At 36.5% G+C, this 27,096-nt stretch overlaps 5 protein-coding genes and 3 long non-coding RNA genes across 11 annotated transcripts; 6 read left to right on the forward strand and 2 right to left on the reverse strand.

Annotated features, from left to right (window-relative positions):
• Positions 1,102-4,736, forward strand: LOC18774127 (GDSL esterase/lipase At1g54790). 3 transcript variants are annotated; one of them, XM_020566556.1, is made up of 5 exons: positions 1,102-1,426; positions 3,254-3,454; positions 3,554-3,720; positions 3,860-4,130; positions 4,230-4,736. In XM_020566556.1, the coding sequence occupies exons 1-5, from the start codon at positions 1,183-1,185 to the stop codon at positions 4,496-4,498; spliced, it is 1,152 nt and encodes a 383-aa protein (XP_020422145.1). In that variant the 5' UTR covers positions 1,102-1,182; the 3' UTR covers positions 4,499-4,736. The 3 variants fall into 3 exon arrangements, with proteins under 3 accessions (XP_020422145.1, XP_020422147.1, XP_020422146.1); XM_020566558.1 differs by lacking the exon at positions 1,102-1,426 and adding an exon at positions 2,183-2,446; XM_020566557.1 differs by lacking the exon at positions 1,102-1,426 and adding an exon at positions 2,715-3,132.
• LOC18773789 (UPF0603 protein At1g54780, chloroplastic) lies at positions 4,768-6,340 on the reverse strand. Its single transcript, XM_007205594.2, has 3 exons — positions 5,716-6,340; positions 5,408-5,600; positions 4,768-5,232 (listed from the first exon to the last, which is right to left on the reverse strand). The coding sequence occupies exons 1-3, from the start codon at positions 6,160-6,162 to the stop codon at positions 4,985-4,987; spliced, it is 888 nt and encodes a 295-aa protein (XP_007205656.1). The 5' UTR covers positions 6,163-6,340; the 3' UTR covers positions 4,768-4,984.
• On the forward strand, positions 6,511-9,711 carry LOC18772610. Its single transcript, XM_007205707.2, has 7 exons — positions 6,511-6,958; positions 7,460-7,539; positions 7,760-7,820; positions 8,624-8,681; positions 8,906-8,963; positions 9,161-9,233; positions 9,428-9,711. Exons 1-7 carry the CDS (start codon positions 6,626-6,628, stop codon positions 9,518-9,520), a joined length of 756 nt encoding a protein of 251 aa, XP_007205769.1. The 5' UTR covers positions 6,511-6,625; the 3' UTR covers positions 9,521-9,711.
• On the forward strand, positions 11,527-15,205 carry LOC18772721 (sodium/hydrogen exchanger 1). The gene is made up of 14 exons (XM_007208394.2): positions 11,527-11,982; positions 12,080-12,198; positions 12,455-12,552; positions 12,655-12,714; positions 12,816-12,862; positions 12,945-13,139; positions 13,231-13,277; positions 13,355-13,421; positions 13,571-13,671; positions 13,814-13,915; positions 14,057-14,195; positions 14,279-14,341; positions 14,428-14,514; positions 14,603-15,205. The coding sequence occupies exons 1-14, from the start codon at positions 11,809-11,811 to the stop codon at positions 14,933-14,935; spliced, it is 1,632 nt and encodes a 543-aa protein (XP_007208456.1). The 5' UTR covers positions 11,527-11,808; the 3' UTR covers positions 14,936-15,205.
• Positions 15,319-18,867, forward strand: LOC18775334 (39S ribosomal protein L45, mitochondrial). The gene is made up of 12 exons (XM_007205592.2): positions 15,319-15,754; positions 15,946-15,986; positions 16,086-16,168; positions 16,300-16,380; positions 16,635-16,717; positions 16,945-16,996; positions 17,344-17,433; positions 17,670-17,738; positions 17,853-17,954; positions 18,162-18,230; positions 18,403-18,459; positions 18,577-18,867. Exons 1-12 carry the CDS (start codon positions 15,681-15,683, stop codon positions 18,661-18,663), a joined length of 888 nt encoding a protein of 295 aa, XP_007205654.1. The 5' UTR covers positions 15,319-15,680; the 3' UTR covers positions 18,664-18,867.
• On the forward strand, positions 19,396-20,792 carry LOC109949824. The gene is made up of 4 exons (XR_002272137.1): positions 19,396-19,569; positions 19,639-19,753; positions 20,491-20,613; positions 20,708-20,792. It is a non-coding gene; the product is annotated as an uncharacterized LOC109949824 (long non-coding RNA).
• Positions 20,934-22,604, forward strand: LOC109949823. Of its 2 annotated transcripts, XR_002272136.1 has the most exons (3): positions 20,934-21,017; positions 21,125-21,422; positions 21,646-22,604. It is a non-coding gene; the product is annotated as an uncharacterized LOC109949823 (long non-coding RNA). The 2 variants fall into 2 exon arrangements; XR_002272135.1 differs by having other exon boundaries at positions 21,125-22,604.
• LOC109949825 lies at positions 23,970-26,360 on the reverse strand. Its single transcript, XR_002272138.1, has 3 exons — positions 26,014-26,360; positions 25,752-25,838; positions 23,970-24,163 (listed from the first exon to the last, which is right to left on the reverse strand). It is a non-coding gene; the product is annotated as an uncharacterized LOC109949825 (long non-coding RNA).

Raw genomic sequence — 27,096 nt, forward strand, 5'->3', positions numbered from 1 at the left:
ATCTTCATGTATTTCTTACTTTAAGAAGTAAATTTCTGCAATCCCGAATATGCCCCTTCAAATTGCATACACTAAGCAGAAATTTTTTTTTTGGGGTCAATACACTAAGCAGAATATAAGATGGTGTTTGTTGGGATCTATATTGTTGATGTATATTTTATAAGTACATTAGTTGTGGATATAATTTCCCTTCAACTAATTAAAGTATCTGATAGTGAATAGTTAAAGGATAAACGTTAATTGAACAAACAAAACTTTGCTTTTATGAAATCATTCAACCTTTCGAAATCTCAAAGCAAACTTTTTTTTTTTTGGGTAAGAAAAGCAAAATTTGGCATTTCACCAAAACTTATAAAATAAATAAATAAAAAAATAAAATAAAAAAATAGAAAGAAATGGAAACTTGGCTCCAAGGACGGAACCACAACCACGACTAAGGTGGACTGTGGCCCAGGTAGCTTTTGAAGGAAAAACCTATATCTATATTGGCCAACAATAAGAAGTCTGCTTCCTTTTGGGGAGTTTTTGTTAGCGAAATCCTAGTTTAATTATGAGATTTATTTTATAGTCTATTAAGAATTTTTTTTTTTTTGTACAGATATTGTGTTATTATGATTTTATCATATTTTCTTGTATAATCCTACTAAGGTTACAACCTTATGTCATATATACCTCCTTTTGGATATATAAATATATTTAAAAATATTCTATCTATATTGTTTGACTGTTTTTAAAGAAAAAAAATATATATGGCCCATCATATGTGATTCTTGAAGGCTTTTTTAATTTTGTTTTCTGTTATTTTAAACCAATGACTGGCATCCACGTGTAGATCATAAACGTGTAAACTACAGTTTTGATTTTTTGCTTCCTTTTTTTGTTTAAAAAAAATTATTAGATTTTAAACTAAAAATTTTAGTTAAATCACTCATTAAAAAAATTCCAGATTCCACCTTGCTTTAGCTCCGTAACCTGAATTCTGATGTACAATTTACCCCAAAAAAGTGATGATGCATCAGCGGTTTGGTCACCTGTTATAAATAGAGGGTAAACTTATATATACTCGTTTATTGCTTAACTTTTTGTCAGTGTTCAATAGATCAATAAAATTTGCAGCTAATTCTCTCTCTCTCTCTCTCTCTCTCTCTCTCTTGTGATTCTATGAAGATTTAGCTTTCATCCATGGCTACCAAGAATTCCGTTCTCCAAATAATTGTCACCTTACTTGCGATTTTTTTACCTGTCGGAAAGTCAATTAAATTCAACTATCCTGCAGTTTTCAACTTTGGTGATTCAAACTCAGACACAGGTGAGATGACTGCTGGGCGTGGCTGGCAACTTCCACTGCCTTATGGACAAACCTACTTCAAACCTCCATCATCATCTGGGAGGTTTTCTGATGGTCGTCTGCTCATAGATTTTCTCAGTAAGTTCATTCTCATCCTCACTCATCACATGCCCTATCGGAAATCAATATTAAATCGTGAATGAATGCAAACATGTGTGCAATAAAATTTTAAAATATGCACTTATTTCTAAGTACTTAAATATTAAAATACTAAACCATGCATATAGAGAGCTCATATTTTGTAGTTTTATTTTCAAATCATTAAACTATATAGAGAGCTCATATTTTGTAGTTTGGAAAAATATATATATATAAGCGGGCTTTTGCAGAGACGAGTAATAGTAATTAGATAAGATAGTGTGTTCAACTATTTATTCTCGAATTTGATCTCCGTCTTCATATATTAAAGTAATTTAGAATATCACTTTATCAAAAAAAATATAAATGAAATCCTAAAATTCGCATCACAAGTAAATTAGAAATCCTTGTTTGCTCTATGGTGCTTCATGTTTTAGCTTAAATAACACCGTCGATTTTTTCTACAATTCCTATGATGGGATTAAAATAATATTCAACACAATGGATACTACCGCTATCTTGGTCTTATGTACTTGTTAGGGTTTCTACTTTTGTAGTTGTAAATTTACTTTTGGCTAAACTTGGGTATTGAGCGTGTTCAACAATCGAAGGGTAAAACAGTAATTGAACAAATAAACTTTGCTTTTTGGCTTCATTGAGCCTTTCCAAGACTCAAAGCAAACTTTCACCGTGTCCTCATATAAGAACTTCCAAACTTGGCACCATGTGACACATGATATTCGGTGGTTGCTACATAACGCATCCGTGAAGATTAAGCTTTCATATCCATGGCTACCAAGAATTCCATCCTCCAAATTTTCTCCTTACTTTCCATTTTTCTACCTATTTCAAAGTCAAAGTTCTACTACCCTGCCGTTTTCAACTTCGGTGATTCAAACTCTGACACTGGTGAGCTTGCTGGTGGCCTTGGTTTCCAGCTCCCACCACCTTATGGACAGACTTACTTCAAAACTCCATCTGGGAGGTTTTCTGACGGCCGCCTCATGACAGATTTTCTCAGTAAACTTCTCACATTTGCTGTTCAAAACTTCTCATAATTTGTCTAATTATCCTGTGGTCATATCTTTTTATGTAAAAAATGTTTCCATTCCCACGGAGGTATTTGAAAGAAATGATTTTGAATGAACAATAATATTAGAAAATGTTATATTCAATATGTTTAAATAATTAAATATAATACATTTAGAATGGTGTCCAAATCTTGGCATACATGAATACGTTTATAATATATGAATATATTGCAACTGACCAACAAACACTTCCGTCTTGGGGCCTTTGGGTTTCCAGATGTGAAAGCAAACCAACAACTTACAGATGAGCCCCACTGCTCACCAAACAAAAACTTTTCATGAAAGGTTTCAGAGAGTATATATTTTGCTGTTGTTTGAATATACAAGTGAAAGCTATAGGCCTAAGAAGTTGTTAACCTCTGTTTCACTTTCCAATCTCCATGGCTACCAAGACCCGTATTCTCCAAATTCTCACCCTGATTTCTATCTCTTTACCTCTTGCCAAATCCATTCACTTCGACCACCCTGCTGTTTTCAACTTCGGTGATTCAAATTCTGACACTGGCAATCTTGTTTCTTCTGGCATTGAAACCCTTCTCTCTCCTAATGGACAGATTTATTTCAAAAACCCATCTGGGAGATACTCTGATGGCCGTCTCATCGTTGATTTTCTTAGTAATGTTTCAATTTTGTTCCTCTAATCTTTGTTCTGCTGCATTTAATTCATATATATATATATATATTATATACACATACATATGAATATGTCCTTATGTCTCGAGTATAATGTTTGCAGTGAATGCAATGGAGCTTCCATTTCTAAATGCCTATTTGGATTCAGTTGGCTTGCCAAGTTTCAAAAAAGGGTGCAATTTTGCCGCTGCTGGGTCAACTATACTTCCAGCAACTGCAACATCCATCTGCCCATTTTCATTTGGGATCCAGGTCAATCAGTTTCTTAGATTCAAAGCCAGGGTTCTTGAATTGCTAGCTAAAGGTATGTTCTTGAATCTTCTTAAGACTTGATCTTTAAGTGAAGGAAACATATGAATATTAGACAAGATATCCAACTATTTCTTTCTTTTTTGTTATCTAGGTAAGAACTTTAGCAAGTATCTGCCTACAGAAGATTTCTTTTCGAAGGGGCTTTACATGTTCGATATAGGCCAAAATGATCTTGCTGGTGCATTTTACTCTAAAACATTGGATCAGATTCTTGCTTCAATTCCAACAATTTTGGCAGAATTTGAAACAGGAATAAAGGTCAGTTCAGTAACACAACAAGGCTGATTGATGCTTTCAGTTTAAATTATCAGCAGCACAAACTTGTATTGGATAAAAATGACACCAAACTCTCATTCTTTGTTTTCTTATTGTGGGTTCTTTCTTTTCTATTTTTCAGAAACTATATGATCAAGGGGGTAGGAACTTTTGGATACACAACACAGCACCTCTCGGATGCTTGACTCAGAATGTTGCCAAGTTTGGAACTAATCCATCAAGGCTTGATGAACGAGGATGTGTCAGCTCCCACAACGAAGCTGCAAAACTTTTCAACCTGCAGCTTCATGCCCTCACTAAAAAGTTGCAAGGCCAATACACCGATGCAAATGTCGTATATGTTGATATCTTTTCAATAAAATATGAACTCATTTCAAATTATTCCCGATATGGTTAGCACATCTCAACACCTTTAAGTTGTTCATATCTTGATTGGCAACGTTTCTGCTTTAATAATCTCATGTTTGGTTTTTATGATTTATAATCTGCAGGATTTGAACAAGCTATTATGGCTTGCTGTGGGTATGGAGGTCCGCCGTTGAACTATGACAGTCAGATTACCTGTGGACAAACAAAGACCTTGAATGGAACCTCTGTCACAGCCAAAGGATGCAGTGATAGTACTGACTATGTTAGTTGGGATGGAATTCATTACACAGAGGCTGCAAATCAGTTTGTCTCATCAAAGATACTCACCGGAAAATATTCTGATCCGCCTTTCTCAGACAAAATGCCTTTCCTTCTGAAGCTCAAGTTCTGAAGTCCCAATATGTTATTCTTATACATATTAACATTTGCCTGAAAACTCTAATGCTAAGCCATTAATGTAACTGCAAACCTATGTTCTCACAAATGTATTTGAAGTGCACAGAAGCCGGTAGAACAGCAATTTCATTGCATCATTCGTTATTGGATGAAGACTGTAAAAACTGAGTGTGTTCTCCTGGTGAAAATTAATCTTATTCATTAATAATGAAGAGCATATTTCAGTTTAAAAACTCCCCTTCAAACATGCAAGTCTTAATCTCGGTAGTAAAATAATGCAGACACCTTAAGTTAGTCATAGGTACAACTTAATTCCATTATAATTTTTTACAAATATCAACAAGACCAAGGATCCCCTCTGATTGCAAGTCTCTCAACAACCATTTTAATATGATTATTTGTATAACTGCTTGTTATACATGTTGTTTCGAAATTAATGGGAAACAATTGAAAGACAAATCTAACTGAGCAAATTCCACCCTTACTTCCTTGAGACATAAGCATAGTATTGCGCCATAGGAACAACAAAGGCAATCACCAGCAATCCTCCAACTACAAGAGAGAACTGTCCACGCTTTTCGTCCGTCTCCTCCTTGGTTTTGAAATTGGATTCGCGTTTGTTGTCATTAAGCTTGGGGCCGCCGGGGTCTGGAAGCCCATCAATGGCAGCAACTAGCCGTTTGGCACTGCTGAAAATAGCTTCATTGTACTTTTCTTCTGTAGCCAAGACTGCAATCACACATCCAATAAGCTCATCAACTTAGCTGCAAAGTCTTAGAAACTAAAACGGTAGTGTGTGTGGCATATACAATAAAATTCATTGCTTGAAACAAGAAATAGTAGCAACCCAAAAAAAGAAAGTTGCTTGAAGAATGAAAACATTGAAAAGTAAAGGCATGGTTACCAGGAAGGTTCTCTGATACAGTTGCATCAAGGATAGTTTCTCCAACAGCTTGGACAAATGCAGGGCCACCAGTGATTGCTCCTTCTTTTTGACTGGTGACAAGCACCACAATGCCCTTATTGTTGCCCTCTTCAACAGAAGGGTACCAGCGCTCCAAAACTTGGTCAGCATACTCAAAAGCATCAGCTTTGCTCTGCAACCAAATCATATCATCATCAAAACTCAAAAGGGTACCCCAGGAAACTCAAAATTCATAAAACACAATATTTAAAAATAATAAAAAAAATAAAAAAACTGAAACAACTTACAGTGAGCTTTCTAACAGTGATGAAATTGATGTGGAAGTTCTTCTTATATTCCAATTCCGACATCAACCTCTTTATATCCGACTTAGTCACCCGGCTTAGCACGCCTGCATCATCAACAACATAGGAATCTTTGGGTGGTCCCTCATTAAGAACATCAAACTCAGATGCTAGTGCATTGCCACTAGGCAAGAGTGGGCAAAAGTTTAGTGCTAAAGACAGTGCAAGAGCTGCTAGTCCTTGCTGGGCATAAGAGAACCAGTCCTTGGGTATTGGCAAAGATGTTTTGAGTGATGGAACAGATTGCTTTTTGAGGCTTGAGGTGATAGGTTTTGTGAGGAGGAGGGACTTTGAATTGGGTTGGAGAGAGGGGGACAAAAACGTCTTAGGAGAAGAAGGTTTTGGGTTGAAGAGAGGAGAGAGTGAGGGAGAAGAAAGAATGGTTTCCATGGTGAGCAAATAGAATTTAGAAATGGCGAAACAGTGAGAGAGAAAAATGAGTGTGATTCTCTACATTTTTTCTTCTGTTTTCTGGGTGGTTTGGATTTCTTTTGTTTTGGATTGGTTGGCTGAATTTGAATGTGGATAACGTATAGGCTCTGTTTGTTTGAAAGGCTCCTGGTGAACACATCACTATTTTGGTTGATATGTCTTGAATTCTTGATAAAAAGAAAGGAGAAAATTGGACTTTCCAAATGAAATGAGCCAAGTGTGTAACTTTTTGTGCCACATCAGTGGGAAAGCCTCTAACTTTTTGACCAATTTTAGTTCAAATAACCAAAACTACCCTTTCCATTGATCCAAATACCTAAAGCCAACTTCCCCAATCCTGACATACAAAAACCCCAGGTCATGTCCCCACATTATCTCCCTCCAAATTTTCAACAGCCATGAATGCCATCCTCATTCTCTCATGGCCATTCTTCTTCTCTCCCTCCCTCCCCACCCACCAATTCCTCCCAATAACCCTAAACCCACCACCCCAAAACTCACTCCACCACAGCCTACGATCGCTCTCACCGACTCTAACACCTCCAAAAGACGCTTCATCCTCGAAAGCACTTCCCTTTTTCTCATTTCCTTGACCCCTCAGCAATACCCAGTTGCCCATTCTTCACCAGAAGCTTCAGCGACTCCAAGACCATCCCTTTCCGGCATCGCTAACACGAAATCTTGGTTCCAGTTCTTCGGTGATGGGTTTGCCATTAGGGTCCCTCCTCAGTTTCAGGATGTTTCGGAGCCTGAGGTACATGACCTTAAAGCACATGTATTTTGTCAAAATTGTTTTGTTCCTTATAAGTTCTAGTATATGTTTAGATTACTCAGTGAATGGTTCCAAGTTGGATACGTTTTGGCATCCATTTGTTATGCTTAATTTTGGACTAGAGAGAGATGTTTGACTAGAAACTTATTTTAGTGCTATAGAATGAAATATGTCAGTGTTATCGTTGTAATTGTTTGCTAAGATGTTCTACCATGAAATAAATTATCGCATTAGTTGTTAGGGGCTTTATCCTTCATTGTCAATTTTAATTGGGAATGCACATAAGGGAAACTTTCATTTCTCTGTATACTTAAGGTTCATAATTGGTAAATCTAATGCTTTTTTGTTTTTGTTTTTGGTGAATGTAAATCTACTGCCTTTCTCTCATTATTGACCTACTCTTGTTCGCTTTTGGGTTGTTACATTATTGCCTTCCTCTCATTCACGATTTTCTAATTGGCTGCTTATATGTTTAAACTCTAGGATTACAATACTGGATTGTCCCTTTATGGAGATAAGGTAAAGCCCAAGACCTTTGCGGCACGTTTTGCATCTCCTGATGGGTATGCTATTTTCACAAGTTCCCTACTCTTGAAAGTTTTTTATAACTTGTTTGCTTCATTATTGTTTAAATTTACATCTTCGAAGCTTTTTTATATTTACGTGAAGCAAACTAACAATACAGAACGTGCTGACAAATAATTTTGTTTTCGGATGCTTTCCAGTGATTCTTATTAGTTTTAGTATTTATTATGTTTTTCTTCTTGTTATTGGTTGATGCAGATATGAGGTTGTGAGTGTTGTTATTCGCCCATCCAATTCCCTCAAGATAACCTTTTTAGAGGTTTGTAGTGACACTCATGGACTTTTTAATATAATTTGTCCTACTCCTATTCTCATTTACTATAATTTGTCCTACTCCTATTCTTATTTACTATTAGCTATATTACTAGCACATGTGTGTGCACACACTTGAATTAACAACAGTAACGCGTTAGTTTGGTGGATATTGTGTCTTTTTCTCATTCTCTTTTGAAATTTTTGGTTTATAACCACTATGTTGATTGAGGTGGTGGTTGGCCAAATGGAATGTTTGATGGGTATAAGGGTAGTGTTTTATTGCATAGGCTTACAGTTATGTTTTCTGTTCTTTGTGTGAGGAGAATGATGGAATCTGGAGGTGTTGAGCTTCTGTGGTTATATTTGACATGCTTTAGCTCCTCTTAGAGTGGTTTTTTACTGAGCTTTTGTCATCCAACCTTCTCATTAGATGCATGAATTTGGTTGATAGTTATGTTTTAGAATTAGCTCTCTTTCTCCCCTCTCTCTTCAGCTCTTGTATCATGGGTGACATGACTCTTGCATTTATCAAATATGCACTTATCAGAAATGTTCTGTTGTAATTCTCGCCTTTGGTTCCCTGTCGACCCTTCAGACATTTTGGCTTCTTAAGACATAAGCATTGTAATATATCGTTATCTTAGAGTGAAGTAACCATCGTATTCATGGCTGATCAGGTTTTAGAAGCATAACAACTTCCATTATATCGTGTATGAACCCATATTAGGTGATTCTGTTATGTACTCTTTCTAAACTGCTTGATAAATACTAATGTACAGTTTATCTAATATATGCTAACTTGGACAGGCCAAAGACATAACAGATTTAGGTTCCTTGAAGGAGGCAGCAAAAATCTTCATTCCAGGTATATTGTAGTATGATTTCTGTTTTCTCAGCCTCTCTGATTCTGTAAACCAAAAACTTCCATATATAACTTTAATTTTCTGTAAGCGTTGATCTAGATATACCTTCTCTTTGTCCTGACAACTCATATATGGAATGTGCGTGGGCCTCTAGTTTGCGTCTCTGCGTATCTCCTCCAGTTATATATGGTATTCATTCTTAATCCTAATAATTCTGAAATTGCAGTTGGATCAACTGTATACTCTGCTCGAACCATAAAGATAAAGGAAGAAGAAGGTTTCAGGTATGTTCAATATCTCTCTCTTTTCTCTCTCAAGAAAGAAGCCATGCTTGTTATGCTATATACTCCCTTCTACTTGTAAAATTATAGCTGTTGGAACATCATATGGAAGCAAGCATAACTTCTTTTTGGCCGCTTTTGCAAATAGGATTTTCAAATCTTTCTGATACATGTTGTCCCAATTCCGTGACACATTTCAGGACTTACTATTTCTACGAGTTTGGTATACAAGAACAGCATGCAGCACTTGTAGCTGCTGTTAACGGTGGAAAGGTTTGTCAACACATACTTCCAAAACACTTCTTAATTGTTTCTTGTCAAGAATCATGGATGAGCAAAATATATACCAGACTTGCATAACAAAGATTCTTTATCAAATGTCCCATGTCATAGAATCACTCATGCAAATGGTTTCTATGTTTATGTTGGATAAGTTAAATCTTTGTCTCTTCTTTGTTCTGTTACAGACATACATTGCTGGAGCAACTGCCCCGCAGTCGAAGTGGAACGATGATGGTGTGAAGCTTCGGTCTGCTGCCATATCCATGACTGTTCTATAGTGTCTTTTTAAGGAGGCTGAATTTGAAAGGCGGCGGCTTGCATTGCACTGCAGCTTAAAATTTTGAGATTTGACAAGGAGCACCTTCTAATTTCCAACATTCTTGAACTAACCTCATTTAAATTATTTTGAGAATATATTTACCCATTGGTCCTTTGCTCTTTTATTAAGCCTAAGCTGCGTTTTGTTTTGTGAGGCATGCGTTTTGGACTTTAAGTCATGGAGGCCCATTTGAGTTTTGAACTGGTTGAGGTTTGGGTTTGCGAAATCTTTTTAGCTTAATGGGCTGATCAATTCCTCAAACTTGATGTTGAAATTGAAGAGACCGATGCTTAAACTAGGGAAAATATTTGATGGATTTCATTCAAAAATAAAATGCTGGAATTATTTAATTTAATACCTATTTAAAATTAAAAGGGTTCTGGAGAGAAGAAGTCATGGAAATATATCATTTTCAAATTTCACATCACATCTAAAATAAGCCCCGTGTGCACTAGTAAAAACCTTGCATGTGGTCCGTCGCACTAGTAAAATAACCCCATGTTTTCTTTTTTGGCAATTTATAATGTTTTCTTTTTTTGGTAATCTATAATATTTTAATGTTGGTTGATATCTTCACGTATAGCTCCAGGCAGCCTGGCACATAAGTATTAGTATAGGGCGTATTTTTTATTTAATTAACAATTACCAATCCAAAAACTTAAATCCTTAATTCCAGATTGTAATATATATAATTCTTATCAAGCTATGATACAGATATGGTGGCCTGGCCATGTTCGATCGAGCTCATCATTAACAAGTGTTTTATTTTCTATTTTGTAGAGCATCTTCCTTTCTTCCCTCTCTCACCTCAAATCCGAAAATTATTATTTAATCTAAGAAAATCTGACATATAGTTAGATCTTGACTTGATATGATTTTCATGGTTTGAGATTATTTAAATAAATCTCAATGATTTTATTTTTCTTGTCTCTTTGTAAATGGAAAAAATAAACAAATAAAAACTAACTTTTTTTTTAAAAATATAAACGATAATCTAAACTTGATACATTGATCAAGTTAATTGTGCGTGCTCATTACGTCTTTTTCTTACCAATAAATCAATCATCATCAACTTCATGTATTTGAATGAAATCAGTATAATTAAACTTGGACGAAAAAGAGAAGGAGATTCAAGTATATATTAACCAAACCAACCAGAATCACTTATTAAGTTAGATGAAGAAACATATTACAAGTCAATTGATGGCAACTTCATATGTGATTTGATTTCACCGAACTCGATAGTCATATTACAATAACCACAATAATAATTAATCATCTGGAAAATGACCCCAACTCAATGGTTCCATGGTGGGCCTACAAAGACTTTGACAATATATCCATTCATCACCCCCAGACTCAGTTGTAGAAGGCTTTTAGTACCCAAAGAAATTATAAAATAAAAATAGAGATAGATCTAATCAAAGATTTGAATTGATTGGAACGTGTCGAGAGCCACGTTTGTCCATCTGTGTGGACTGTGGAGCTCAACTTATGAGGAGGCTTTAGAGTTTTGATGATCAATTCAATCATATCAAACATACGCAGGTCCTCCTATCTTTTTGGTTTTCTTTGTTTCTGTGTGTGTGTGAGTGGCTGAGTGAGGTTTGGTGTTTAACGGTGACACATAATTTAGAGGGAGGGAGACTCGAACTTTGATATTGAAAATGGGTTTACTATCTTGATCAATTAGTCTAACCAATATTTACCGTTTTAGCTCTTTTCCTTAAATACAAGAAGAAGAAAAAAATAAACTGCCAAACTTCTCCTTAATAACATACAAGACTATGAAGATTAATTAGTCTCCAACTAAATGGGCACACCAACTTCATATGTGAATCATTAATTTCCCTTTTCAACAGGAGAGCCTTCTTAAGAAATCCCCGTCTAAAAACTCAAAACTGATCCCATCCAATAAGCCAATGAGGGGAAGAGAGAGAAAACAGAACAAAGAATGACAAGCAAACACGCAGTGACACTTGACAAACTGCAGCAGCTGAAAATAGATTTCGTTGCAGACGATCCAAATCCCATCATCAACTACCATTCTTCCCTCCATTTTTTTCTGGTCCACTCCTGGTCTTAAATTCAAAGCCAAAACCAGCTACACAACACAGGCCTCATAAGTTGTCGAAACTTCATTCTTTTTTTCATGGTCCAAACTCTCTTTCTCCTACCATATTCTCTCCAACTCTCAGAACCGACCAGGTGAATGCCCACCAATTCAGCTGCAAAAGAAACCCAAAAATGGCAGCTCTTGAATCCATACAGTCTCAGTTGCCACTGCAAGATTCCATTTTCAGCACCAGCACTGTTACTGCAATATGTGTGTTCTTCACCCTCCTCTGCGCTTGCATCATAATTGGTCATTTGTTGGAAGAGAACCGATGGGCCAATGAATCCATCACTGCCCTTCTTTTGGTATGTAAATTTGTACCCTTTGTTTATGTCACATAGTTTTCTATGCAATTATTTATTTTTATATATATTTGTGTGTTGTGCGTGTTGTTGGAAACAGGGTTTGGTTGCTGGGCTTGTGGTGTTGCTGGTGACCAAGTTCCAGAGTTCTCGTATTCTGATCTTTAGTGAAGACTTGTTCTTCCTCTATCTACTTCCCCCAATCATTTTCAACGCTGGGTATGAAGAAATTTCAATTCTATGTAATTCTTGTATTTCAGTTTCAAGGCTCCAGTCCTCTGCAATGCTCAATGAAGCAACATAGATTTTAATGTGGGGTTTGAAATTTCTTTGGTGAAGATAAATTTCAGATCTTGAATATTGTATTTTGACTGCAAAGCTTGAAACATGTCACATGGGTTCTGATTGGACATGCTTGATACCTAGTTTCTTCACCCAAATCGGTTTTGGATCTCTTATTTTGATCGTTCTTCAGTTTCCAGGTCAAGAAAAAGCAATTTTTCAAGAACTTCACCACAATTTTGTTATTTGGAATAGTTGGTACAGTAATTTCTTTCTGCCTCATATCATTAGGTAAAGACTTGCAATCTCTCCTCCACTTCCACTATACATTTATATACTGACAACATATTTGAACACTAACTCCTCCTTTGCTCTTTTTGGAAAACTGTGTAGGCGCCTATTTTCTTTTCAAAAGATTTGGTTTCACAACTCTGACCCTTCAAGATTTCCTAGGTGAGTAAAAATCTCCCTCTGAATCATTGTCTTGATATTAAATGTCTCTGTTCATGGCTCTATAGTGATCATTTTGTGCTTACTGGTTCCTTTGTGTGCAGCTATTGGTGCCATATTGTCAGCAACTGATTCAGTTTGTACATTGCAGGTAATTTTGTAGTCTCATTCCAAACACATGTTTCTTGAACTGATGTCTAACTTTGACGCCTCATCTTCTTCTCATGTTAAAGGTTCTTAATCAAGATGAGACGCCCTTTCTTTACAGTGTCGTTTTCGGGGAGGGAGTAGTGAATGATGCTACCTCCATTGTGCTTTTCAATGCAGTACAATCGCTAGACGTTAGCGACATCGATGCTCTTACAGCCTTGAAATTGTTGGGGACTTTTCTTTACCTCTTCTTCACCAGTACTGCTCTTGGTATAGCAGTAAGTTGATTGCTGGTTGTTTTAGTTACTGCACAGAATCATTAGTTTATTGGCATCTATGTTCTAACTTTCTTTTGTTACAATGTTTCAGGCGGGCCTACTTAGCGCTTATATCATAAAAACACTTTACTTTGGAAGGTATGAGCAAACACTTCAAATTCTAGTGAAACTTGCTTCTACCAATTTCCCTGAAATTGTGATTCTCTTTCCAACAGACATTCTACAGATCGTGAATGTGCCCTCATGATGCTTATGGCTTATTTGTCATACATGCTGGCTGAGGTACCTAAACAAAGAATCTCAATATGAATTACTCAAGTACTAGTCTTGTTTTCTTTTCCTCTTTTCTGAAAATATTGAGATCTCTGTAGTCTGTAACGTTTAACTGGATACATTGTGATCTCAATATTAACAAATTTGTTCTTTTGCAGCTTATGGGTCTCAGTGGAATTTTGACCGTTTTCTTCTGTGGCATAGTTATGTCCCACTACACATGGCACAACGTTACAGAAAGCTCAAGGATAACAACCAAGTAAGAACAGAATCCTCTTTTGATTTCCTTCTGACCGAGGAGTCCAAAGATAGCTGGTTGTAAATTACTAATCTCAAGCATTAGTATGAGAACGAAAGGAACTCGATATATATCGTAATCTTGTATTGTTTGGTTATTTCAGACATGCATTTGCAACAATGTCATTCATTGCAGAAACGTTTATATTCCTTTATGTTGGTATGGATGCCTTGGACATTGACAAATGGAAAGCCAGCAATGCAAGGTAACCTTACTATTCTCTTTCACACTCCAGAGCTTGTAGTTGATAGGCAGATTTGTATATGAATTTAGGTAAAAAGTTGCAAAATTCAATTTTAATGTTGAAACATGTTATGCCTGACTTGTAACATTCTCTTTGGTTCAGTCCAGGAACTTCAGTTGGTGTCAGTTCACTGTTGCTTGCACTCGTATTAATCGGAAGGGCGGCATTTGTTTTCCCAATTGCAAACATTACAAATTGTTTTAAGAAAAGAGAGGGTACGAAAATCGAGTTCCGTAACCAGGTACTAATCTGAAGCACCTAAGCGCTTGGGTAATTGTTATTCAACTGCTCTTCCAAATTGACTGACTGTTTTGAAAATGCCAGTTTATTATGTGGTGGGCAGGCCTAATGAGAGGTGCAGTCACTATTGCTTTGTCATACAGCCAAGTAAGTTGATGATGTTTCAAGTCCTAACATATCAAGATGTGTTTGGGTTCTTCTCAAGTTCTGACTTCCACAATCTACTAATGCAGTTTGCAGACAGCTCCGGTTCGACGTCGACAAGAGATAGTTCCTTGATGATCACCAGTACCATAATTGTTGTTCTATTCAGCACAGTGGTATGCCTGCTTCTGTCTCTGTTACTTATATTGCACTAAGCTCCATTTTGTGCTTGGTCACTGAAATTGGTTTTGGCAATCCAAACAGGTCTTTGGCTCCATAACAAAGCCATTAATCTCAGCTCTGCTGTTGCAACATGCAAAACCAAACATTTCAGATGCAACTGATATCCCAAGTCTAGAAGACTTAAGGCTTCTGTTCCTGGAACCAGGTGAGCCAAGTGGGGAAGGCAACAGCCAGCCAGCCAGAAAGGGAAGTAGCTTTAGGCTGCTGATGACTCATCCAACTTCAACTGCTCACTACTTGTGGAGAAAATTTGATGACAAGTTCATGAGACCGGTGTTCGGTGGACGGGGTTTTGTTCCATTTGTTCCTGGTTCACCAAGTGGTGCAGCAGAAGCTGCAGAACATACTCCTTGAAATCAAAGGCTAAATAATATACAGTAAAAGTAATTATTCTAATTATTTTTTTATTTTTTTGATGCACAAATAAACTTATTAGGAGCTTGTTGTTCTTGTCTGTATGTAAAGTGAGAGAGTGGGGCTGGTGCTGTAGTTAGAACATTTGAGCAAAGTTTCCTCCTCTTTCTTTCTTAAATTTGGAAATAGAAATGCCAATAGTTTTCAAATTGTATTATAGTCAATTTACTCACAATATAAGTGCTTGAACTTCCTTGTGCCTGTTGCAAATGAGCATATTATATGATGAAGCAAACTCTCTCCAATTTCTCAGAGGTGCCTAATGACTTAATGATGTTTTCTAAGTGAAAAAAAAAAAAGAAAAAAAAAAAGTATTGATGAAATAAAATAAAATAAAAAAATGATGAGAAATAAGATATAACTTCATTTGAAAAAAAAATAATAATAAATTGGAATTTACTCATTTCCTTCCTCTGTAAAAAAAAGAAAAAGAATAATCTGTTATTTTAATAGAAAATTTAAAATTTTATTTATTGAAAAGGGCAAAAGGATTAAAAAATTTCATTAACTCCATCGACCCATGATATTGGTACACTGCGAAGCACCGTATAATTCCTCCTTAAACCCTATTAATGAAAACACAAAACCTCTCTCTCTCTCTCTCTCTCTCTCTCTCTCTCTCTCTATTGTCGATCTCCATGTTGTTGATAGAAACTCAAATTGGGGTTTCGAAGATTTGTGATTAATGATGGCTTTCAGAAGCTTACATCGGATTCGAGCTCTCCATCGTACGGCTCAGATATCAGAATCGTCCCATCTGTGAGTAGAAATGATCGGTTAATGCCCTGCCTGGTCTCGGTGAATTGAAAATTTTACTTTTTGTTCTAAGCTTGAGATGACACAATGGAAGCAAAATGGAGGGGAATTGAAAATGCTTCTTTTGATTAATGAAATTGGTATTGATGCTGCCAAACCAATTTTAAAAGATGGTATTTTTTTGAACTTTTCAGGCTTGGAAGCTCAAGAAGCTATGCAAGTGGTATTTCAACCGGTAAATTTCTGCAAGAGGCATTCGTGAAGTAATTTCTCATTACTTTATTGGGTTTGCGTAAAATTCTTTAGCAATTGACATCCTTTTCTTTGTCATCAGTCCCTGAACTTTATTGCCGGAACAAGGGCCATGGAGCCCTTCCTTGGACCCATGGAAGTTCTATCACATTGCGCTCTGCAATGGTGAGTTTCTAAATTATAACTTGAATCAGTTGGATGCCCATGCTCATTTTTCTATTATGTGTCTATAACCCTTGGTGAATGTTGCAATTCATTGAGCTTCCCTTTTTATCATTTCTTTATTTTGAATTTAGGCTGTTGAGTTACCCATCTTCTGGAATGACACAAGGTTGCTATCAACACAAGTAAAAGCCCCTGCACAAGCAAGACAAATGGTATGCTATCTTTTTGCTCAACTGTTCATACTGTAACTGTTCCGGTTCAGTTTATGTGGCTGGTGGTTAGTGCTTTGCTTCTTGTTAGTGTATTCCATTTCTGCTTTACTGGAGTATCCATTTTTACAGGTTAGAGTTGTATCTGTCATCTTGTGCTCATAAAAAAAACAGCCCATGGAATTATAATTTTCTTAGTCTGCTCGTATGCAAGACAAACGATAATACGCTTTGTGGTTACCTTATGATATGTGCAGGGAGCTCTTAAAGTTGCCATGTTGAGTCCAGGGTTTATCTACGAGCCTTATACACCTCGTGAAAAAATCTCATTTCTCAAGAGGTTAGTTACTTCAAAAGTGAATTTTATTGATCTTGTAGATTGTGGTAACTAGAGTAGGCCTGCATACTGATGGAACTCTAGTACTCTACCAAGAGTCACTCACTATTAATCATTGAAACTCTCTCAGCTTCAGTTTCCCTAGACAACTGTTAAGACTTGATTACTTATATTTTTGTTCTATAATATCCTGTTCTTATATATGAACATTCTGATGTTTTATGTATCAGATGGTTCACAAGAAGTGGGTGGAGAAGAACAAAAGAAGATACAGTTTTAGAGGTGAAGATTCAGAGATTCAGCTTAAACAGAACTATCTTCTTTTATTGATTCAAGCCTTTGGTTAATCTGTTGAAGCTTCTTTCTTCTATTCTTTCATGGCTGTCCTCCATCCCCCATATTTTGATTCTAAATTCCACTCCTTTTTGTGTTTTGGTTTGATGCATAGACTACTACTAGGATGGCTATCTGATGCCATCCGCTGTAATTTATTTATGTTGCCTTGGTGTTAGAGGAATGTAACTCATTTTAAATTTAGAATGCAGAAGTTTAATTATTTATAATTCAGTCAATTTAGGCCTAATATTCAACATCTATGTTTGAGATCTTTCTGTTTTTCCAATTTTCAGCTCAAAAGTGCATATGCCATTACTAAATTAAGAAAGAAGGGCTATTCAAAGAATTTATTCTACAAAGAAGCGATACAGTTATATAAGGAGGTATCTTTGTCTTTTCCTACTTAGTTTCTTCTCTCTAGGTTTTATGCATTCTGTATTTTATAAATAGTTGTAATAGTGTAGTGCCCTTTTAACTCTTACTTCCAATTTAAACGAAAATTTCTTATGTTCTAGTCTAGATGTTTTTTTTTTTTTTGGCCTTTCAATTTTCTCTTGCCTCTTTCAGCTGCACTGTATGATCTTCTTCCTGTAGCTAATTTATTCACCTCCTTCTCCAGATAAATACTCTAATGGCAAATGGGGACAAAAATTCTTTAAGGAAAGCAGTTACAGAGAAAATGTTTTCCGTATGCTTCTGTTCTTTTTAGTTTCGGTTTCTGCTGTAGTTATGCTGCTTTTTCTGATGTAAAGGGATTGCTATTGAGGTTCTGAGACATTATTTATTATCTTTTTGTTTACAGGAACTAAAGAATGAAATAAAACAAAGAGAATCCATATGGAATAAGGTCTACTGGGAAATGGTGGAACCAGTTGTGAAAATACGAACTTTGCGAGCACGACTGGTAATTGCTTGTCTGATTAGAGTATAAATTGAATATTTCCTTAAATATTATTACACCAGGTGCTTAACCAAGGAAGGTTACTCCATCCTGTTCTTACAGAATTGAATTAGGATGCTTTACCAAGGAAAAATTGTAACAATTGAATATTTCCTTAAATTTTAGTACACCGGGTGTCTTATATGGAATGCCTTTTCCCCTCTTTTACAGATTGGTGTTGATCGGAACGATCTCGAGAAGGTGTTCATACAGCTTACACTTGAGTTTCTGACAAAGCAGGTATATGGGCGGCTGGACTCAGGACTCATTTTATCATGTTATCCTGTCAATGGCACTTTCTTTCACTGTCTGCTTGAACTGAGGACCACTTTTATCTGTTCATAACTAACTGCTTTTAATTCAAAACTTTCATCCACTGAGAATACTTCTTTTTCCTTTTTCTCTCCGGCAGAAGTTCGAAGCATACGACTCAAATGGTTCCATTGTTTCGGGAGATAAATCAAAGGAGGTAAAGTGCATTAATATCTTTTGTATTATGGGGTTGCTGATTAAATTTTTTATCATGTTCTGTGACTTGCCCCTCCCCCCTTTTCTGTGATGCTAATATGCTTACTGCGCTCTGTAGGTCCTTGTCCGTGATATCTGGGTATTTGAAAAATCTCTCTTCCATGATAAAGCTTTCTGGCGTCTTTGTGGGAGGATTTCTCTCTAAGCAAGCTATCATTCACCATTAGATCTACTGTACCGTGTTGATGACGAAATAAATGCTGTTAACCAATTTTGTAAACTGAGCATATCTCAATTTATCGAACTAATTATGTGTATGTAGCTATGTTTTTGGTTGTTAAATTCAACTTTTAGCTTGAGTCATGCAGGAATATAATACTTAGAGCATTCTAGCAATTATTTGTTTTCATTATTTTGCTATTCTTCAGAAACTGTCCTTTTGTCTTCCAAGAATTTGCAAGGAGCTCATTTGATCTCATGCAGCTCTCTCCAAAGGGAAATGTCAAATTGAAATTGAAACTTGATAGCTGACGTGGCAATTTGATGTACAATACATTTTCTCGTTCCACCCAATATGTTTTTGCATTTAATAAAGTAAACAATTATTGGTTAAAAAATTAATATCATTAAGGAAAAAGAATTATTGCTTTTGATTTGTTAATAAAGAAAACACTTGACAAATGGACACGTCTTCATTTCAGTCTAAAACATCAAGGATAAGAAGGTCTTTTTACCACGGTAGAAGTACTATAACTATCCGGACCCGCCTTGGGCCATTCATGAGGCCGATTCCGTGGCCTCATTCTACTATCTATTGTGGTTTTCCAATCAAGGCCCAGGGGCTAGGGTTTCTTCAGACAATCAGGGCCCAAGGTTAAGATTTCTCTAGAAATTCAAGGCCCGAGTTTATGATTTGCTAGAGAAAATTGTGCGTCTGTCTTTTTCTAGGAATTCATTTTTACTTTCGCAATGATGACGACGACTTCCTGAGAATTACTAGCATCGTTTGGGTTTAGGGCTTTTCGATGGCAAAGGAGAACGAAGCGGCTTCGCAAGCCACCGTCAATGGAGACGATACACTCACGAAATCTCTACGATGTCGTCCATAGGGGTGAGCGCCGTTACCCGATCTTTTTGTTCGCACATTTTTCCTGTATTAATTCTAGGTTTTTGTATTTAGATCGGAAGAGGATGTGTTTTTGCTTAGGGAAACACATCGAGAATGTACGAGATCTCGATGGTGCCGTCCGAGGGTTCCTCATTCTCGGCGTGATGATAGACTTGTGTTAATAAGGGTGAGCATCTTTGCCCTATTCTTCTGTTCACACCTTTTTCTTGTATTAAATCTAGGGTTCCTTTGCGTGATAGAAGAACGCTTAGGGTTTCACTACACGCGGTGATACCTGATTGGCTCTAAATCTAGTAGTTGTAGAAATAATAGCATTTAAACAATAAATGAAGTTGATGGAGTGGAGTCGAATTAGGGTTCTTCAATGTAGGTGTGCACCAGATGCATTTTTTAAAGATTTGGGATCACAGAGAGCAGAGAGCGTTCTTCTGATCACCAACTTCATATCTTCCCTTATTTTGAGGACAAGAAATTGGTGATGAAAAAGTAGAGCACTAATGAGTTTTCCTTTTCTAATTTTCTGTTTATATTTCCAACTTTATCCATTTCTATTAGTTAAACTTTGTGCTTCTCAAACGTAGAAATCAATCATATTTTGAGTCTTGGATGCATAAAGGTCTCGATTATCAATTTCCAAAACAATCTTTTGGCCGTTGGTTCAACTAGTGAAGGTTCAGGGTGTGGTGGGTCCAGGTCTTTCCTTCGAAGTTAAACGATTGCAATTGGAAGAAGAATCCTATGAAATTTCTATACTTAGCCACATAGGTTTTCATTATATTCTTCCAAACCATGTTGATATTTATTTGTATGTGTGTATATCTGTTGATATTCTCGTATCCAATGCTAAAAAATTAAGCATAATAAGGTTACCAAGTATTTTACCCTTAGCTTCTCATTTTCCAGGAGCTTACTCAACCACTATGGAGAATTTCTTGGACTGGATTCCAAAAGAGTTCCTAATAATCATGCAGCCAGTCAGTTTGTAGAGGCTTTGGCTAAAGCGTGGACGGAATACACTAACCCAAGGTTAGAGCTGACACAATGTCTCATTTTTTCCTTCTGCTGCTGCCACTTTCAGCGAAGTGAATAAAGGTACGGTTAACTTCAAATATATGTGCAGGGCTGTAGTCACGTTCATGGTTCAGGCTGATGAACGCAACATGTATGACCAACACTGGCATTCTGCTCCATTGAAAGAAATATATCCTTTTTACCTTACAACAAGCTTTATGTTGGAGGAAGTGGTATCTCTGGGAAAATGTATAGTTATAGTTATATAAGCTTATATCTTTGATAAGACGCTAGTTTACAAAATTCATAAATAGTCATGTTCCTTAACTGTATAACACACATAATGTATCAACTCTTCAGAAAACATTGGCAGAAATTGACGCAGAGGGGGAGCTTCTACCAGATGGAACACTTGCTGTGTATGTAGCCTTATTAGCTGTGGAAAGTTCATTATACTAATCTAGATTTGTGGATCTAGCATGTTATATCTTTGACTTTAATGTCATGAAATGCCTTTAACTTGCAGGGGTGGCAAAGCAATTGCAGTTGTGTTACGCACCAAATGATTATCCTACTGAATCTGTAAGCAAGTCTTACTTTCCTGCTACTCAAATACTGATTCTTTTTTAAGAAGAATGTGACGTTCTTCCCTTGTAGTGGTGAGCTTCTGTTGTTCGGTAGCAGAAAATGTAGTTACTTATCCACAAAAAGGGTACAAAGTAGAAGAGTAAATCTCAAGTCCATAAAGGCATATGTAGATCTGTTCTATATCTGTTGGGGGTGACTTTGGTGGGCTAATCCTGCATGTGTGTATGATTGGGCATGTAAGTGTGAATATCTCTTGGATGTTGTTCCATACTTTTTACGCACACGATCATTCTTGTGCTTGCTTGTGTCTTTATTTCATTAGCTTGACTTGAAGTATGCTTAAGATGATACTTAAAAGGCTACTTATAAAAGAAATATGATACTTCGATTGCAAAAATGTGTCCTCAGAATATGATGTCTATCGTATGGCTTTTAGTACCATGTTTTTTTAATTTGTAGGAGTGGAGAGCAAGGCTGCTCATGGATTTGAGTTATTCAAATAGATCCTATCATATGTGGCGCCAATGGGTAATGGGTAACCCATTGCCCATTGCCCATCCCTACCTGCTTTACAAGTGGCGCCACAACACAGGGACAAGTATGATTTGATGGAAGTGTAATTTTCAAAATTCATACGAATGACAAAAAAATGCTGGTCTCTTTGCATTGCAGGCTCCAAGTAGCAAGGAATTCTTCATGGGGTTTTGTACACACCCAATCTGCAATCTGGGTTTGATTTACTTTTAATGACCTTGAACTCTCTCCAATCACAAATGATGTTAAACCTTCTATATGATAGAATTTTACCACTCATCTTTAGGACTGTATTACTAAATGGACAATGCGGACTTTCGTGATCTGCAGAGATCTGTATCTGTGGTCTTCTTCTTTTGTGTGTCTGTGTGAATGCTCAAACGTCCGGTTCATATGTGATATCAAACCTTAGTTGATTGCGTAACATGAATTTATAGTAATATATTTTATTAATTTCCTAACATGATTTTGAGAAGTCATGGGTTATGAGAAGACTGTCTTTTGCAGCACTGTATTAATTCATAGTTGTAGAGCAGAGAGTCACTGCACCATGATGTCATGGGTTATCCGTTTTCCTTTATTATTTTTCCTTTTTTAACATTGTCAGACTTGTTAACTGACTTTGCCCTTGCAGGGATATGTGAGTTGCAGAATCATGGTCATATCCTCAGTTTGATGTCAAATTTCTTCAAATAGAATTAAAGGTTGCTGGGCGATTTATTTGTTGTTCCTTTTCTCTGTGCATGGATCCACTTCCTATTAGGTGTTATATTTAGTCAATAGGTCTAATTTTTGTTATTGGATGGAAATTATAATCTGCGTATGCTTTGCTGAAATGCATTTTCACTGGTTGGGCCCAATAAGTACAATAGTTGGTCGCTCAATGGTTGGGCCCTTTTTTTTTATTTATTTATGATTTTTGAATTTCTGGATCCGCACCATTATCGAATATGGGCTTACGTGTTCAGTCCGAGAAAGTATTTGCCCCTTAACCGTTCTAAGCAACCCAAAGACAGTGAACGTGCCCCCCCGTATTTGTTTGGATAATTTTGACGACAGTGTAGGCCCATTCATGGCCCATAAACGATGAAGTCAGCCCAAACAAGGGTCCATGAACGATGAAATTTCGCTCCACAGGCCATTGACGACGACATAGGCCCCTAAAGGTCCCGTACGTGACAAATTTGGCCCACTGAATGCCCAAAAACGACAAACCAGGCCCAATGGAAGGTACGAAAACAACAAAATGGGCCGATTAAGGGACACTAAACGACAAAATATGCCCAAGGAAGACTGATTAAACAACAAAATCGGCCCAGTAAGGGACAAAATGGGCCCAACAAAAGACAAACTAGGCCCAATGAGGGGACACTAAAAGACAAAAGGGGCCCAATTTAGGTCACTAAACGACAAAATAGGCCCATGAAGATAGCGAAAACGACAAAATTGGCCCATTAAGAGAGCGAAAACGACAAAATTGGCCCAATTAAGGATCACTAAACGACAAATTAGGCCCATTAAGAACTCGAAAAAGACAAAATAGGCCCATCTAAGGATCACTAAACGACAAAATAGGCCCAAAAGACATTAAACGACAAAATAAGCCCAATTAACTAAACGACAAAATAGGCTTATTTTGTCTTTTATTGTCCCTTCTTGGGCTTATTTTGTCGTTTATTGTTCCTTCTTGGGCATATTTTGTCGTTTATTGTCCCTTCTTTTGGGCCTATTTTGTCGTTTACTAAGCCTTAATTGGGCCTATTTTGTGGTTTAGTATATTTGATTGGGCCTATTTTGTCTTTTTGCAGCTAGTCATTGGGCTACTTTTGTCGTTTAGTGACCTTCATTGGGCCTATTTTGTCGTTTAGTGTGACGTTATTGGGCTTATTTTTGCAGTTTACTGCCCTTTATTGGGCCTATTTTGTCGTTGAGTGCCCCTTATTGGGCCTATTCTGTCGTTTAGTGAATTTTTTTGAGCCTTTTTTGTCGACTAGTGACTCTTCTTTGGGCTTACTTTGTCGTTCAGTGGTCCTTCATTGGGCCTACCTTGTCGTTTAGTGACAATCCGTCGGGCCTATTCTGTAGTTCATTGGCCCGTCAATGCAGTTTAATGACCATCCGTCGGGCCCATTTTGTAGTTTATTTTACCTTTTATGGGCTTTCCAGTGGGCTTTTTGATCGTTTGTGGCTCATTCATTGGGCCAATTTTATCTTTCATGGGCCTTCAAGTGGTCCTATTTGGTCTTTTATAATATAACCTTAAACTTGACGACGCCAAATTTAGTATTGCGGGTCGCAATCATCGATCCAACAAATCTTTGGGACCAACAAAAGAAAAAGAAAACCATGCATACAAGACGAGTAATAACTACAATCCGCAGCACTCAAAAAAACATGACGGAAATTTGAGGCGAAATCCTGGTAGCCTCTGGTTTTAGATATCCTGGGAAAAAAAAAAACAGTTAAACAATTAATAAAACAATTAGAACCATCAGAAATAATAACAATTGGAATAAGACTGAAATAAACCAGATGGTCAGTGTGCAAAATAATAAGTTGAACCGAAGCAGAACTACTGAATGTGCAAGTGTACGACACAACAAACAAACATAAGAAAGCGTCACACTAATGAAACGAACTAACAAAAAACATCATTGCATGTCTCTAGAAGAAACATCAATCCTCAAAAATTACCTACAAAATAAAAAGCTAACAGTAACAGACTCCGGCACAGGCATTTCAGGAACGAATAATGTCTTTAAAATGTGGACAAACTTGAAAGGTAGTAATATAAAAGCATATCCAAAAAACCATATAATTAAAAATATAAAAAAAGTTAAAATGCAACAAGTGGGAAAGATAGGAAGAACAGTTCGTTATGTCAATAATAAAGAAGAACATAGAACAACAGGTTCTTTTATTTGGTGTGGTATAACCACTGAATGTTAAAGATCGCAAACCAGAACACAACATCCTGAAGAAACATTTTAAAATACTCTATTACTATATTTGTCCATTCATAACTTCATTTTAAACAACATTTTACTACCAAAAAGAATATCTGCCAATACACGGAAATACAATTAACATAGAAATTATATATGTTATATATCTTCCAGCTTTTACACAATCCAACGGTATAGTCAATAGATAACAAAAAAATGAATGATAAACAGCTACAATGAGAAATTATATCAAATTAATATTGATATGTACCAACTTCAACTAGGAAATATAACAGAACACCAGAGAGAGAGAGAGACTGAATAGGCTTCTAAATTTATGACTGCCAATCTATCATCGATATATATTTGACAATGTGGGCAGATAAATTTTAGTTCTATGAAATTTACTGCTTCAAATTTTATTTCCATGGTAATAACCTATAAACATTGCTAGGGTGCATAGATGCAAAAGAAAATACTGAGAACTTCTGAGACTCCTTGCAATCTCATCCTAACTTGAAAAGTTGAGAAGGAGAGGGTCTAATTAAAACACTCAGATTACTGACATTGCCTAGAACATTGTGTATGACAATATTTGAATAATGCACTAACCCATTTATGATTTTTCACTTTCTAATGTCTTTAACCTCATGTTGAATTGAAAGTTAGAGAAACCCCATCATCTGATGTTCTCTTTTTGTCGGAACATCAAGTTGTCGAACAGTCTAGTTATGCATGGTTATTAGACCATCCGATATTGCTACAAATGCTTAGTTTTAAATTCACTACGCCACCGTGTATCACTGATGTAATGTCACAATGTTCCCGATTCCATATGTAAGGTACCAAACCCCACTCCCTCATATCAGAATATATCATTCAACAAAAATATGCTATTTCAAAGCGCTCCCATAATGTGTGCCAATTTTGTTTTTTGTCAGATATATCGTTCAAGTTTTCAACAATACTATGCTATTTACCTCTGGAAACTTATTTTGTTCATTTTGTTTCCATTTAAAAACAAAAAATGATATCTTACAAAAGAAAAACATACATCCACATGCTTGAATGAGAAAGGAGTAAAACCTTAAAGATAAAGGAAGGCCCACTGTCAGTGCCTATCAATCCACATCGCACTCTATCGCATCTGGAGCAAGCTGACATGGAATGTACCTGGAATGGAAGCAAACAGCGAACGCATTAATGCATTGAATTAAAAACCGACCTACTAATTAATTCCCTAGGCATGTCGCTCCATCAAATAAAAAACAATGATCTCCGTAAGCCATAAACCTAAGTAAACCCTAAATTTCAAAATCAACTTTGACGGGTCCTGGAACCCCCATACCTAGCCCCATCAGATCTCTGGTCTTGGTGTTAATTACTACGCGATTTCAACAGTGAGCTCTTGAACGGATCCGATCGTGGATCAATGGCGGCCATCGAGGCGTTAAACCTCGCAAAACAAGAATCGCATTGGAGGAGCTTTTCTTCATGCCCCGTCGTCTCTCTCTTTCTTCACGCTCATGTCTCTGATCTCCAACGAAGGCTCCGATCACAGAGCCAATGCCATTGTTAGGGTTTCCAGACCTTCTCTCTGTTTCTCATCTCTCATTTTCTCAGATCTGCTCTCACTCTCGTCTGGTACTCTTGAGGGACTGAGATTTGAGCGATCGGGAGCCCTTTATGGATGGGAAGCTTTCTTCTTCATACGATGTCGTTTCCTTTTGTATTTTAAATTATAATTTAGAATTTATGAGTTAGTGGACTGGACTGGTTTGCTTCATTGCCTCGACCCTGGACTTGGCGCGTGTCCTCACTTTCAATTCGCCTTCGCCCATCCTCTTCTATTATTAGTCCAGTAGTGATAGCCTTTCTTGCGACATGTTGTATAAAATTACCGATGACTCCCATGGTTAATGAAAATTATTATACATAGCACTTCATTGAGTTAAAAAAATAAAATGACCAAACCAAACATTTTTGGGTTGCATAAATACAAACCCTTTTTGTCGCAATATTCATCATCTTTTTTACTTTTCTATGCATAATTTATTCATTAGGCATATGACTTGTCTTAGAATTAAAGATTAAACACACTCCATTTATCACCTAATGTTTTTGATTTTCTAATGAATGCATTGGATTGCCTACTTTGATAAGACTTTTTTCATTTTATATGTATATTGATCCTCAAAGTAGGTCTGCATAAATGAATAAATCTTTTGACCTCAAAGAAAAAAAAAAGGGTAAATCCGAAAAAGGACAATCCAATATATTGTGATCAATGAATTTTTACTTTAATATACGTGTCATAATCGGAATCGTTACCAATTGACTATTGGGAGAATAAGCCCATGCTTGTTATTCTATTTAGATTCATTTTTTTTAACTCAAAAACAATTTGTGAGTCCAAAGCTCATAATTCGTG

Source organism: Prunus persica, chromosome G6, assembly GCF_000346465.2.
Source record: "Prunus persica cultivar Lovell chromosome G6, Prunus_persica_NCBIv2, whole genome shotgun sequence".
In the NCBI taxonomy this organism is placed as follows: Eukaryota; Viridiplantae; Streptophyta; class Magnoliopsida; order Rosales; family Rosaceae; genus Prunus; species Prunus persica.

Bases quoted from the DNA above. Each gene is read 5' to 3' on its own strand.
- LOC18772610 (XM_007205707.2), top strand. From the start codon at position 6,626: ATGGCCATTCTTCTTCTCTCCCTCCCTCCCCACCCACCAATTCCTCCC. The intron at 6,959-7,459 runs GTACATGACCTT...TTTAAACTCTAG, and splicing joins AGGATGTTTCGGAGCCTGAG to GATTACAATACTGGATTGTC. The intron at 7,540-7,759 runs GTATGCTATTTT...TGGTTGATGCAG, and splicing joins CGTTTTGCATCTCCTGATGG to ATATGAGGTTGTGAGTGTTG.
- LOC18775334 (XM_007205592.2), top strand. From the start codon at position 15,681: ATGATGGCTTTCAGAAGCTTACATCGGATTCGAGCTCTCCATCGTACG. The intron at 16,718-16,944 runs GTTAGTTACTTC...TTTATGTATCAG, and splicing joins AAAATCTCATTTCTCAAGAG to ATGGTTCACAAGAAGTGGGT. The intron at 17,955-18,161 runs GTAATTGCTTGT...CCTCTTTTACAG, and splicing joins GAACTTTGCGAGCACGACTG to ATTGGTGTTGATCGGAACGA.
- LOC18772721 (XM_007208394.2), top strand. From the start codon at position 11,809: ATGGCAGCTCTTGAATCCATACAGTCTCAGTTGCCACTGCAAGATTCC. The intron at 12,199-12,454 runs GTATGAAGAAAT...ATCGTTCTTCAG, and splicing joins CCAATCATTTTCAACGCTGG to TTTCCAGGTCAAGAAAAAGC. The intron at 13,422-13,570 runs GTACCTAAACAA...GTTCTTTTGCAG, and splicing joins TGTCATACATGCTGGCTGAG to CTTATGGGTCTCAGTGGAAT.
- LOC18773789 (XM_007205594.2), bottom strand. From the start codon at position 6,162: ATGGAAACCATTCTTTCTTCTCCCTCACTCTCTCCTCTCTTCAACCCA. The intron at 5,601-5,715 runs GTAAGTTGTTTC...ATTTGGTTGCAG, and splicing joins TCACTGTTAGAAAGCTCACT to AGCAAAGCTGATGCTTTTGA. The intron at 5,233-5,407 runs GTAACCATGCCT...GTGTGATTGCAG, and splicing joins TGTATCAGAGAACCTTCCTG to TCTTGGCTACAGAAGAAAAG.
- LOC18774127 (XM_020566556.1), top strand. From the start codon at position 1,183: ATGGCTACCAAGAATTCCGTTCTCCAAATAATTGTCACCTTACTTGCG. The intron at 1,427-3,253 runs GTAAGTTCATTC...TAATGTTTGCAG, and splicing joins TCTGCTCATAGATTTTCTCA to TGAATGCAATGGAGCTTCCA. The intron at 3,455-3,553 runs GTATGTTCTTGA...TTTGTTATCTAG, and splicing joins TCTTGAATTGCTAGCTAAAG to GTAAGAACTTTAGCAAGTAT.